At 50.0% G+C, this 13623-nt stretch overlaps 3 protein-coding genes across 3 annotated transcripts; all 3 read left to right on the top strand.

The window, feature by feature from the left end:
- The first annotated feature begins 1044 nt into the window (after positions 1–1044).
- On the top strand, positions 1045–3572 carry NCU01068 (BAR domain-containing protein). The gene is made up of 3 exons (XM_956587.3): positions 1045–1792; positions 1859–2145; positions 2200–3572. The coding sequence occupies exons 1-3, from the start codon at positions 1666–1668 to the stop codon at positions 3181–3183; spliced, it is 1398 nt and encodes a 465-aa protein (XP_961680.3). The 5' UTR covers positions 1045–1665; the 3' UTR covers positions 3184–3572.
- A 104-nt stretch (positions 3573–3676) lies between these two features.
- On the top strand, positions 3677–5723 carry NCU01067 (hypothetical protein). The gene is made up of 3 exons (XM_956586.2): positions 3677–4583; positions 4648–5043; positions 5119–5723. Exons 1-3 carry the CDS (start codon positions 3963–3965, stop codon positions 5383–5385), a joined length of 1284 nt encoding a protein of 427 aa, XP_961679.1. The 5' UTR covers positions 3677–3962; the 3' UTR covers positions 5386–5723.
- A 1763-nt stretch (positions 5724–7486) lies between these two features.
- Positions 7487–10267, top strand: lao (l-amino acid oxidase). The gene has a single exon (XM_956585.2). It carries the CDS (start codon positions 8019–8021, stop codon positions 10107–10109), a length of 2091 nt encoding a protein of 696 aa, XP_961678.1. The 5' UTR covers positions 7487–8018; the 3' UTR covers positions 10110–10267.
- Positions 10268–13623: the final 3356 nt, after the last annotated feature.

Below are 13623 nucleotides of genomic sequence, written 5' to 3'. Positions count from 1 at the left end.
ACCTGAGCTTCGTGTGAGCTTGGCTAACGAGTTCAATGAGTAGGTAGACTCAGCTCGAGAGGATATAATCCGAACAACAAGACAAGGCGGGGAGATCGAGTCTTTGGTGCATTGATATTCTAGTAGTCATACACTGAATACGAAAGAGATTGACGAATTGTTATCGCCCCAACCTTTCGTGATTTGGGAACGAAGATGCATCCTCAAAGCTGACGAACTTCACATCGCTGTAAACGTCACTTCGCAGCTTTGTGGTAGTTTAACACTTGACAAGCCAGCTCGGACTTGGGGCGTGTCCAATGGCGTGGAAAAGCGATCTGGAAATGCTGGTTCGAAAATGGATTTCGATCACCGAGTACAGACCATTTGGGAATGCTCTGTTCCAGGTCAGATTCCAGAGGTCCAGAGGTCCGGAAGCCCGCTTGGTATTCCCGTCTCGGAATTTCAGGTGTGATTGCAATGATCCGATTGGTATGTTAGGCAGTTGTGGAGAAAATGATTTCCTGGTCTTAGAAATGGGGAATTTTCGCGTCGAAGGCTTCCGAGTGTTGTCATCGAACAGCATTTGGAAAGCTTGGGCCTGGAAGATGTCTAAGCCAGATATCCAGGTCTTCGGACAGGCCCTAAGGATGACCATACTTTTTCTGGATTTCGGGATTGGTACTATGTAGCTCTCTATGATATACGAATCCTTTGAGACGAGCAGGGGCGATCACTCGAGTTGACTTCGTTGTTGGGAAGCTCCATCTAGACACCCGGTTACCTTCCACTTTCGTTCGTATTCAATTGTGGACGTTCCTTGGGAAGAAGTCACTTCCCCCGCGTTCCAAGCTCCTAGGATGCCCCTGTTGAGCACTGCATCTGCACTGCCTGGATTGAATCTGGACCTCCCCCGCAGAAGCCATGGACGAGCAGGTGGTGTGGAAAGAAGTCCGGATACGCTTATACCAAAGTAGACCCAGTGAGAGTCCGGACCTTTTTACACTATTAGAACCATCTGATGGGCCTGCCTGTGTTTCGCCTCCTGCCTTAGCGCGCTGCAAGGACGCATTGAGCCGTCAAGGTTTCCTGCTCAATCGGACACTGGCGTGCCTCGACATCCATGCTTTCTCTCCATCCTACCATCTATTTTCAACCTTTCCCCTTGTTTCTGTACGCGATACGACGGGGGCTAAGTACGAACGGGGCAACTTCTCCCAGACGAGTCTAAAACCACGTTTGCGACTACTGCGGATCCATCGACGTCCATTCGACGAGCACACTACCTTAGCTTTGAGACAACATCCACACACACGCCATTCTTGCCACACAAGATTCCCACACACGGCACTAGACCACCTTCCTTTTCGAAACTCGCCATCAAACCGGCTGCTGTATACATATCTGGCACCTTCGTCCAGGTCATTAAGCTCCCTTCCGATCTCGTCTGCTTTGCTCGTTTGTTCTCAATTATCCATCTCTCGACCTTCACTCTTTGGGAGTTTGTCATTCGTTACGAGCTACGGCCGCCATTGTCTGCTCTTACTGCCAGACTGTCCCTGGCACTAACAGAACGTGCATAACTGCAATCTCACAGAAGCCGACGAACTCCACGACATTCTTGTTAGGAATAGTCCATTGACTTAACCCAACGCTTCACTTGCACCTGTCGACCACACAAACAATATGAATATCACCAAAAAGTTCGACCGCGCCTTTCAATGGGCCGGCGAAAAGATGGGTGCCGAGCAAAAGACGACTATGTCTGAGGACTTCAAGCAGCTGGAGATGGAGATGGCACTTCGCTTTGAAGGTATGCTCTTGCTTTCTATTTCAATACTTTAACCATGTGCACAATCTGACACGCTATTACTGCTAGGCATGGACCGACTGCAAAAGTCTATGAACCTCTATGTCAAGTGGCTTGGCCGTCGCTGCGACTCGTACGAAGACAAGGACAAGTCCATTCCCACCACTTATCTCGGAAAGACTATGATCGGACATGGCGAAGACTTTGCATCCGACTCTGAATTCGGAAGCTGCCTTATCTCAATGGGCCGTGCCAATGAGAGGATTGGGCAGTTCCAGGAGACCTTCGTCGGTGAGGCGACAACTACGTGGCTTGAGTCTCTCGAGAGGTCTCTAGCCATGATGAAGGAGTACCAGGTCAGCACACACGGCTCATTGTCAAGTTTGGCTTACGGCTAACAGATAATTTAGGCTGCTCGTAAGAAGCTCGAGAGCCGGCGTCTGGCCTACGATGCAACGGCGACCAAGATCCAAAAAGCACGTCGTGATGACTTCCGTATCGAGGAAGAGCTTCGGGGCGCCAAGGCCAAGTACGAAGAAGCCTCCGAAGATGTCGGCCGCAGAATGCAGGATATCCGCGACAGCGAGGTCGATAGCGTCCGCGATTTGACCCAATTCCTTGACGCCGAGCTCGAATATCACGAAAGATGCGCCGATGAGTTGCGTAGGGTGCGCCAAAGCTGGGCCGGTGGTGCTATCTCCTCCTCTAACGGTATGAGCGGCTATGGTGCTGGCCTCCAACGGCGACCAACTGCTTCCAGCGGTGACGGTAGAAGCAGGCCAAGCACCGCACAAAGCTTTACCGATCGCTTGTCCCGTACCAACAGCCGCAACGTTTACGACGAGCAAGAGGTTGAGACCGAGGCACCGCCCGTGCGTATGCCTATCCGCAGCGCCGTTTCTCGGGCTCCTCTGTCTGTGCAGTCGCAGAACCAGCAAGTCGATGCCGGACCGCGTCCCGTCATTGGCAGGTCCAATACTGTTGCCTCCTTCCTGGGCGGGACGAACTTGGAGCGCGAGCGCATCGGAGGTCGTATCTCTGGTACTGGATCCGGGACCACCCCGCCCGGTTCAACCTATGGAGTTAACCAAAACGTGCCTAACGTGAGCAGCCTACGTGGCCAGCTGCGCCCCGTCAGCCGGATTGCAACGAATGACAATGTATTTGCAGACCGGGACGATGACAACACCAGCGACACGGGAAGTCCAGACAACTGGTGTACCCGCAGCGCGAGCCCGGCTACAAGTATTGGGAGCTTGACAAGGACAACCAGCAATACGGTGGTCAACAACGGCTTGGGAGTTCGTAAGGCTCCTCCTCCACCGCCTCCTTGCCGTTCCAAGAAGCCTCCTCCGCCGGTGCCTGCTAGGCGGGATCTCGGATCCACATACTAGATGTACCAGGACCGGGCATGAATGGCATCGCTCTTAAGATTGAGTTGAGACGTTAGGCAGGGTCAATCATCAGTCCGGGTGTATAGGCAGGCATAAATATTGACATTGCAACTGGCAGGCGTTTGGGCGTAAAGTATACAATAGGGTTGGGCTGTAATGCCATGAATGGTTAGCATTTTCATTTTTGTGGACAGGAGCCACGATTTCGTGCAGCGGTCATCGAACGAGTAAACGTGGGGGTTTGAACCTAGTATTTCCTTTGGGATGCAAAAACAGTAGAAATTAAAAAGTCGAGGTATCTGATATCAAAAACAATGATGATTTGTTTGACGATGGTGAGGAGAAAACGAAGAGGATGTGGCACATATGATGAACAAACACGTCGTAACGCACGGACGCCTCATTGCCTGCCGGTACCTTGCTGGATCCACTCGGTGCTACGTCGAGGGTCGGCCGGGTCCCACTCCCGTCATCGTCTTGCCCTTCCATCCTTCGAACTTCCAACACATGACCTTCATTCTTCTCGCTGGAAACTGGAGATAATCTGAGCTCAAAGACACCCCCCATTTCTTGACACCATTCCGTCAACCCCCTAGGAAAAAATATCTCCACGGAATCCGCAAACTCACACCCGCCAAGCAGCACTTGCACGCCGCTCCTTGCTATCTGCCCTCCCAAGACGGTCCTACGACATCCAGCTAAGCCACGACGACTTCGAACCTCGACTGTCGATACTCTTTCTGGAACATACTCCTGTGGGAGCTTACAAGCCGCCCAGCATGGCGTCCGAAGACGCACGATACCGCGAAACCTCGCAGTTTCAAGCATGGTCCTTCTCGCCCGCCCAGCTTGCTGCCATGCGCGAGAAAACCAACGCCATCGCCCGTCAAAGAATAGCCGAGCGCATGCTGGCATCCGCCTCGAATCCGCCGACTTCGAATAACACATCCCATGCGAACACTCCAGATCCGTCTGGACATGGGACTCCCAACCCCACCGAGAACAGCACACCAACCTTACCCGACTTCCTCAAACCTGAAGAAGAGGCCTTACTTGTGTCCTTTTACGTATCCGAATTATTGCGCGCGGCGGACCATCTTGGAGTTCCAGACGAAGTCAGGGCGACAGCAACGGTCTTTTTCAGGAGGTTCTTCCTGACGAATAGCATCATGACGTACCCACCACAGGAGATGATACTTGTGGCGTTGTTTGTGGGAAGTAAGGCGGAGGGAAGGTTTCCTCGGATTATTGAGTTTCAGCAAAAGTTCAATACGAAGCAGGATATCCTCGCTGGCGAGTTTTTGCTTTGCCAGGGCAACAGGTTCAACTTTGAGGTCAGACACCCGTTTAGGGCGTTGATGGGAGCGACGATGGAGTTGAGGAGTTACGGGGACATCGACGTAAGATATGCTGACATCATTTTGCCCAACTGGCTGTCGCTAACATCTTGTCTCTCTAATACAGGAACAACGCATCATAGCAGCCGAAAAGCGTGCTCACGAGATCCTGCTCTTCAGTCCTCTCATGACCGATGCCTACTTTCACTACACACCATCGCAGATCATGTTCGCAGCACTATCCCTTGCCGACCGCGGACTGGCTGAGCGCCTGATTCAGGAGACTTTCCACTTTGTCCCGCCCACTACCAACAACGATAACACCCCTGCCGTGACACCACTACCTGGTTTGGAGAATCAGGGGATAGGCCGAAAGGAGGGTGGTAGCAAGGGGATAACGACCAACGATGAGCGCGCAGCCATAGTCGGCCCAGGGATCCGAGATAAGGTTATGGGCACTATCGAGGCATGCAGGAACATGCTGTCCACCGAACTGCCGGAGAGGAAGTCGCATTGGACGAGTGTAAGTGGCTTTGCTCCCTTTGTCTTCGCTAGACCGCCATCGCAGTACCAGCTAACGCACCATCCCACCTCGCAGGAATCAATTTTCAAATCCCAAATCCGGCCCGTCCGCAAGAAGTTGACGAAGTGTCGCGACCCCGATCGCTGGAATTTGTCTGAGCTTCAGCGCCAACGCCGAGAGGCAGGAGTCAGACGTGCCGATTCAGAGGAGCGCCCTGCAGCCAGCAACGGGTCCAAGGACGCCGCTATCTTTGGCGGCGATCTGTCAGCCGATGCGCCGGAGAAGAAGAGGAGGAAGGTTGATGGGAATGGGCTGGAAGATCCTTTTGGCGGCCCGCTTTGAGGACGGGGTTTGACGAAACCACCTAGCTGTAGCTAGGTGTGATAATACACCTACATGGTCGGCTACATGATTCTTTAGACTTGCATATACCGATAGAGACTCGGTTCAGATCGGTCGGCGTTGTTTTTGTGGCTTTTTGGGGGTACTAATAGACAGTACATGAAGCGATTCACATATTTCTAACCCCTTTGGATGCTCATCAGACCTCTTTGCTCTATGGATGTTGCCTATAATATTCGGCTGCGAAAATCGGTCGACAACCATATTTTCCGGACTCTCCCTTTCGCTTCTTCAAAGAATCTTCCCGGTTGCTCCCTAACTACTGCGCTGACGGAAGTTGAAGCACAGCATCTTGCTCACTCCCGGTGTTGTTGTTTTTTTTTTCTTTTTTTTTTTGTCTCTCTTTTTTTCTTTGACGACTTCCACACCAAAGTGCACCTTCCCAACCGTACCCAAGCCGGCGACTTGGGCACTTGAGGAGCTCGAAAGTTTCACGCAACCCCCTTCCGAGCAGAAAAAGAGGAGGCTCGGCAAAGAGCCAAGACCAGATGTTGTACAATCGCTTATCCCGGGGCCGTCTTCTCGGTCATGCCAAGCTTGTCACAATGGTCTTGTCTCCTTGCGGGAAGCTATCCTGGTTTTTATCGTATCATATTCTTTGCCCCCACTTTCACCACTCCCCTTTTCGTTTCTGCGGTTGTTATCTTGGCTTGCTGTTACGTAGTCAAGTGTCCATCAGCGTGTCCAGGTGGGAAGTATCTTTAACGTTGAGATTAGTGGATCTTGAACTTGAAGAAGTCAGGATCCTGAGGTGTGATTGCCCTAAGATTTAGTTCCTCGCCGATAATTGCTGTGCTGTTGGTGGCATAGTTTGTTGTTTTGTTGTCAACATCCCCGGTTGATACGGATACATATCATATCTCTCGACTGATATCCAAGTCTGAAGTGGAAGGTATCTCGGGGAGCCAACTCGAATGAAGATAAGCGTCCCGGGCCGACATCGGTTGGGGTTGGACCCCGGGCACAAAGCTCCATCAAACCCCAACCCCTTCCGACCGAATCCCACCCGCCGCGTCTTCTAAAAGAGCCGTCTATTGATTGCTCCACATCCGAGTCCGGGCCACCTCGATGACTTCCGGGAACATGAAGACACGCCCTTCCGATTGACAACAACAACAACAACAACAATAACAAGGTCTTCCTTCCTTCTTTCTAGCGTCTTTGGATTTCGACCATGGCTTGGCACGCATTGGGGAGTTACAGGGGGCTGCAGTAGCGCCGCGACTCGCAAAGGTTTCTCGCATTTCGTTGCTAGCACTATCATCTGCATCTTGATCCTTCGTTCGTCTTCGAGGTCCCGTGGTCCCCTCGTTGCCATTGACAATTATGTAAAAACTGACTCTTTGAACCGGATGGATTATTGAGCCGGTTTGTTGTTGACTCACAGCGCCGCAGGGAGGATTCAACTCTTGGGAGTTATCAGCTTATGCCCTCTGTTTTCTCGGTCAGTGACGGTTGTGAGTGGTGGCCTTGTGCAAAGTTGAGGCGAAGTAAAACTTGACTTGTGTCAATTCCGAGTTCTGGTGTAAGTCTGACATACGCTGATATTTACAGGCAGTGGCTATGATGTGCGTCCTCGTTCCTGAACAATTTGTTGAGACCTTTGGACGCGTTCTTGGCGGGCGATCTGGGTCAACTGTGGTCTCAACAATTTTGTCGGGGCCGAGATACATCTCCATGGCGGTCTTGCTCAGTTGACTGCGAGTCTGACAAAGACTCGGTGTCAGCCTTGTGGTAAAGCAAAGGGCGTACAGATGACGAGTTTCTCACGGTCACAGCTTGGCAACACGGCTTAGAAGGAAAGCAAGAAGTCCGTAATAAATCTTCTTCTCGATTCCGACTGATACCATAGACTTTGATTTCCGGAACGAAATACACACCTCGTGAAATCGGACTGATATCGGACTAGGGTATCTTGGCTATCTACCGAATGCGGTAGCATTAGAGCGTAGGGATGAATCTCCACGTGTGCATGGTTGTCAGCTTGCATCCCAACCGTTCAGCCTTAACCATAATAGGTTGCACGGATGTAATTGCAGTTCGATATCCGATCCAACCCACCTCCACTCCTCGAACCCGAGAGCCGGGATTCAAAGATACGGCACACTAGATACTCGGGACCCGGCCATCGGCTGGTTATCAGTTTCTTTAACATGGACTGCAAGGGTTCTCGAATGGAACGTCAAGGTTGAGGGTAACGCCGATACTGTATCTCCCCTCCGCCCCCTCATTCCCCTTGAGCCGCCCTAGGCAGTGCGGAGAGCCTGGCTGACTGACTGACTGGGGTGATCAGTTACGTACAACCGGCCTTCTCTCGGTATGGAGCTTCACCAGGAGGAACGGACTAGGGCCGGGCCTGGATAATGTCAGGTCTCGTTGGGAATACACTCCTGGATGCTTGGATGGTGGTCTATATAAGAGCCATCTTCCCTCGCTCTTGATGGCAAGGCTACAATGAGTTGTGTCGTTGACTCCTCATCCATCCTTCCCCCTCCTCCTTTTCAAATCTCTTGATCACCTCAGCCCTACAAGAGATCCTCATCCGTCCGTCTCTCTCCTTGCTTTCATACAAGATGAAGTGGTCTGCTGCCGCGGGTGCGGCACTGCTCGCCCTACCGGCCAACTCTGCAGTCACCGCATCTCTTCCTCTCAAGCTCGAGACTCGGTCGTCACTCAACTCCCGTCTTTCCAACATCCATGTTGAGCGTTCAGCATCAGTGGAGGGTGCCATCAGCTACACCTACGGTTCATGCCAAGCCAAGCGTGAAGAAGAAGCTCATCACTCCATCAGCCAGCCCACCGACGCTCACCACGACCGTCTTGTCTGGGTAATTCCCGAAAATGTGCAGTCCGGTGGCTGTATCTCAGCCTGGAGCCGCGCCAACGGCCGTCTTGTCGGTCGCAGCAGGCCTCAGTCCTTTGACTTCAAGTCTATCAAGATGCGCCGTGACCTCAAGGCCCGCGCTACAAAGCCATCAGACTCCGTCGCCATTCATATGACTACGGACAACGGCATCAACCCATGGGGACCCTGGTTCGACGGTGTCAAGCTACTTGAGGACAAGGAGATTTCCACCGTTGATGTTGAGAAGGCCAAGAGCAAGAACATCGCCATTGTTGGCGCCGGCATGTCCGGTCTCATGACCTACCTCTGCTTGACACAGGCTGGCATGACCAATGTCAGTATCATCGAGGGTGGCAACCGGCTCGGTGGCCGTGTGCACACCGAGTACCTTTCCGGCGGGCCCTTCGACTACAGCTACCAGGAGATGGGGCCCATGCGTTTCCCCAACACCATCACGCTCGGCAATGAGACGTACAACGTCAGCGACCACCAGCTCGTCTTCCAGCTGGCCGAGGAGATGAACAGCCTCAACGGCCACTCCAAGAACCTGAGCGTTGACTTCATCCCCTGGTACCAGTCCAACTCTAACGGCCTCTACTACTACGACGGCATCAAGAACCCCGAGACCGGTCTACCGCCCACCCTCGCCGAGCTCGCCGCCAACTCGTCGCTGGCGCTCACCCGCGTCTCCAACAACTCCACCAAGTCACTGAGTCAAAAAGTTGACGCATTCCTCCCCGACACCGACAAGTTCTTCGCCGAGATGGCGCAGAACATGTTCAAAGCGCACGCCGACTGGTTGAGTGGCGGCCTAGCCGGTTTGCCCGGCGACCAATGGAGCGAGTTCGGCTTCATGGTGAACTACCTGCGCGGGTCGCTCAACGACACAGCCTTTCTAAGCGCCAGCGCTCACTCGTACTGGGACACGCTGTACGAAGGGATGTACTTTTCCGCGTCGACGTGGAAGACCATCGACGGCGGTCTCAACCGGTTGCCTCTCTCCTTCCACCCGCTCGTCGACAATGCCACCACCTTGAACCGCCGCGTGGAGCGCGTCGCATTTGATGCCGAAACCCAAAAAGTCACGCTCCACAGCCGCAACAGCTACAAAGACTCGTTCGAGTCTTCCGAGCATGACTACGCCGTCATTGCCGCCCCCTTTTCCATCGTCAAGAAATGGCGTTTCTCGCCCGCCTTGGACCTGACAGCGCCCACCTTGGCCAACGCCATCCAAAACCTCGAGTACACATCCGCCTGCAAGGTCGCGCTCGAGTTCCGCACCCGTTTCTGGGAACACTTGCCTCAACCCATCTACGGGTCGTGCTCCACCACTTCCGACATTCCCGGCATCGGATCCATCTGCTACCCCTCTTACAACATCAACGGCACCGATGGCCCCGCCTCCATCCTCGCCTCGTACATCTCGGGAGCAGACTGGGGTGACCGCTGGGTGTCGACTCCGGAAGAAGAACACGTGCAGTACGTGCTCAACGCCATGGCGGAGATCCACGGCGAAGAGCTGGTCAAGGAGCAGTACACGGGCCAATTCAACAGGCGCTGCTGGGCGCTGGACCCCCTGGAGAGCGCGTCGTGGGCGAGTCCGACGGTGGGACAGCATGAACTGTATCTACCAGAGTACTTCCAGACGAGAAACAATTTGGTGTTTGTGGGCGAGCATACGAGTTATACGCATGCGTGGATTGCATCGGCGTTGGAGAGCGGGATTAGAGGCAGTGTGCAGCTGTTGTTGGAGTTGGGGTTGGTGGATGAGGCAAAGGCGACGGTGGATAAGTGGATGGCTAGGTGGATTGATGTTTGATTTCCATTTGATGGGATAAAAGAAAAAAAGAAAAAAAGGGGGTTCTGGAAGATGGATTAGATACCGACCTCTTTGGGCAAACCTTGGGCCAGGAGAAAGACTTGATGACTCTAGATAATGAGATATAATGTTTATGAGTTCAGTAATGAGACTGTCCCCACGTTTGCCGTGGATTGATCTTTGTCGAATGTGACTTGCTGAACAACTCCCGCGCGTGCTTGCCATGGTGTGATCTCGTTGCCGTGAAGGACGAATTACAGCAAAGTGGAAATCTTCTTATGCGTGATGAGGCATACTCAGTTTGGTGATAATGCGAGATGCTTGTGGCAAAAGCGGAGGGCAGACGGTCACTTGTTCCTCCTTGAACCACGTTTTGTGTGTGTTCATGTTCGGACATGGTGAGTAGAAAGTGCAGGAACCTGCGGTCAATCTCATGGCTTCTCGTTTGAGAAGTGCCATATCAATCGGTCATTTTGGTGATATTGTTCACACGGGCGATGTTGAGCGATGGCGACGATGGGTTGACACAGCAAAAAAGAACACTCCACATGCCCAGCTCCAAACATGGAAACATTGAACCCACAAAATAAGCGTCAGCTAAGCCCACGCCAAAATGACGGGGACAACAGCGGATGCAGTGGACACAATGGAGATGCGTTAGCGTCGGGTCGCCGAGGGTGCAGTGGAGCGCGGGCAATCAGGCACTGATCCGGGTTCGGCGTGACGGGATGGGGTCACTACCATAGCGCGCAACCCTACTTGTAAAAAATGATCTCTGTTATGATTTTACACTCCCAAAATATTTTGTCTTGAAACGTATCCATGGATCAGTTTGAGTAAAAGTTGATAAACTGTAAAAATTGGTTATAAAAGTAATAAATAAATTTGAAATAGAAACTTTTTCTAATATAAAATAGAATTTACAATTATCTTTATCTTCTTACTAGAAGATTTACCTTTTAATAACTTTTTTTTATTAATGAAATTCATTTTAGAAAATAAATTTGTTCCATATTAGTTAGGACTATCTTTCTTCAAAGAAGTTAACTTATAAATTTATATAAATATTAAAAAAGAATAAGATACAAGGTTAGAGTATAGGAACCTTTACTAAGTAAGGCTATTTTTTTACAGTTTAGAAATAAGAATAAATATAAAAATTCCAACTACAATAAGGAATCGAACAAGAACCTGACGATGAAGAACTACTTCATTAACCACTTAGCTACTAAGCTAAGTAATTATTTCTAAAAGGTTGTTTAATTTTTTTCATAATATAAATAATAAAAAAAATTATATAAAGAAAAGTCGAAAGAATTTAAAACTACGAAATTATAAAGGATAATATATTTTATATTGAATATTTTATATTAAAACTTTAAATGTAAGATTCTATATACTATAAGTAATATAAATGTAAAATTTTTAATAAGGATTTTAAGTGTAAAAGTAAATACTTACTATAGGTATAAAAGTGTAAAATAAGTTATTTAAGGAATTCTTATAATAAAGTTATTTGTTACTCTTTTTGAAAAAAGCTTGTAAAATATATTTAAAATAGTCTTTTTACTTATAGCAAATTTAATATATTAAAATGTACTCAATACAAAAGCATTTTGGAGATGATTTTAATATAAAAATAATATTGTATATAAAATTATTTTTTCAAATTTTATTATTTTATCCAAGCGATCATACCTGGTATGATTTTTATATTGCAAAATGCTCCCTCTATAGAAAAAGAATCCACTTGCATTGAAATCATACCCAAGACTATTTTTACAGATACCGTGTGCGCGCTATGGTACCCGCCTGTGATCAGCTTCCCTTCTTATCTTTTATCATTGTCAGCAATCGTCCATTCTAGCTTCTTTAGCCAAGTTCTTTCCACTTGGAGGCTCCCTTTCGGCTAGGAAAGATTTCCAGAACCAGATCGCTTTCCGGTGACCGGTTTATCTGGTTGATAAGAAAGTCTGGTGGAATGGATACAAAGAAGATGACGGGCCTATCGTTGATTCCGAATATCGGCATGACTCTTTGGATGTTTCGTCCAGTTATTTCCTGTTGTCAATGGTAAATCTGCATGTTACCGCCATTCTCGTTGAATCGTGAAGAACTCGACACATGCTTATACTGTGATCAAGTGTTGCAGAAAGTGCGAGAGACATCCATGGCTGTTGTGCATCGGTGCTTGAACCGTGAGGCTGACCACGTCGTGCATCATGAAAATTGAGACGACTGAGTGATACCGAGATCTTATGGACTTCCCTTTCATATCTGTATTCATTGCCTTTGACTCTCTGTGAATAGCTTCGCTCTCTGTTTGAACCTTCATATTTTCCCTTCCCATCATCGATCAGTTGAAGTCGACTAGGCAACCTGCACGCTCCAACGCCAAGAGAGCCAAGGCGGGACCCACTCTGCCGAGAGATAAGAGAGAAACAGACAGCGCCAATGGCAAGAACGCCTCATCTCTTACTGGCCGGTGGTGGTACAGTCATGAATGCTCGATCCGACCACTTGTGGCTTTGTTTAAGCGAAGAACCTCTGTTTTCAGCATCAATATCGGATGCACATGTTCTCAGTGGTTGAAGTGGTTGAAGTGGACTCTCAGGGAAGATACCTAATCATCAGGTGGATCTCCCAATTTTAGGTACCCTACACAGTGGGAGGTTTAGGTGCACCAGGCCCCGCCCTGCCCAAACCCTGACCCTTCCCCGGGTTACACTCCACAGTAGGCTGAAGTGGAGACCCTGATTTACAGGGCCCGGGCGTTGACCAAACTGATAAGGACTACGGAGCGATGCATTCTCGCAAGTCCCCTTGGACGACACACATTTCAACGTTTTCCATCTTTATCAGCTTTTCTTTGCTGCTCGATTCGAATCAGCCCAAACCGGCCGCAATCCCAACCGATCGGGTGCCAACCCAATGCCAACTGTCTTGGCATCGGAATCCTACGGACAGGAGTCTGCCATTCCATATTCCGTCCGTCCTCCCCTTTGGGTCCTTCCGTCTCTTGACACCAGAGACTCGTCAGATCAGTGACGTTCAAGTCACTCACGACATCATCAAGCGGCAGTTTCTTCATCCAGATAAATGCTGTGGAATGCGGGAGATGGCTGACCGCAGCTAATTCTCCCGCTGCCCCCGAGGCACATTTTCCATGTGGTGCTACACCCAACGTACCCCGGATTACTGTGTTCCTTGATTGAGCCACAATATAGAAGGCTGTCTATCAATGACTAGAGCTATCTACTCCATGTTTCTCCACGAGAGAAAGAGCTCCTAGGTAAACTGCAGGATGATCATGTAACCCAAAAGGTTGCCTGCATCACTAGGCCAGATCGATCAAGTGGGGGATGAAAAGGGGATGATCAGTTTTGACGGTTTCGACGATTCCATGACTTCGTCTGGTACGACAAGACATCGCAAAAACTTTGTTCTCACCTCATCAAACTGGAACGGTGTAACCACTTGATACCTGGGACAAATTTTAGGTCACACTGCTCCA

Source organism: Neurospora crassa, linkage group V (genome assembly GCF_000182925.2).
Source record: "Neurospora crassa OR74A linkage group V, whole genome shotgun sequence".
NCBI lineage: Eukaryota > Fungi > Ascomycota > Sordariomycetes > Sordariales > Sordariaceae > Neurospora > Neurospora crassa.
Note: the sequence above shows the minus strand (reverse complement) of the source record. Positions and strands in the feature narration are given on the sequence as shown.

Coding starts and splice junctions, on each gene's coding strand:
- lao (XM_956585.2), top strand. CDS start 8,019: ATGAAGTGGTCTGCTGCCGCGGGTGCGGCACTGCTCGCCCTACCGGCC.
- NCU01068 (XM_956587.3), top strand. CDS start 1,666: ATGAATATCACCAAAAAGTTCGACCGCGCCTTTCAATGGGCCGGCGAA. Junction 1,793..1,858: donor GATGGCACTTCGCTTTGAAG/GTATGCTCTTGC, acceptor TATTACTGCTAG/GCATGGACCGACTGCAAAAG. Junction 2,146..2,199: donor CCATGATGAAGGAGTACCAG/GTCAGCACACAC, acceptor CAGATAATTTAG/GCTGCTCGTAAGAAGCTCGA.
- NCU01067 (XM_956586.2), top strand. CDS start 3,963: ATGGCGTCCGAAGACGCACGATACCGCGAAACCTCGCAGTTTCAAGCA. Junction 4,584..4,647: donor GGAGTTACGGGGACATCGAC/GTAAGATATGCT, acceptor TCTCTAATACAG/GAACAACGCATCATAGCAGC. Junction 5,044..5,118: donor GGAAGTCGCATTGGACGAGT/GTAAGTGGCTTT, acceptor CCCACCTCGCAG/GAATCAATTTTCAAATCCCA.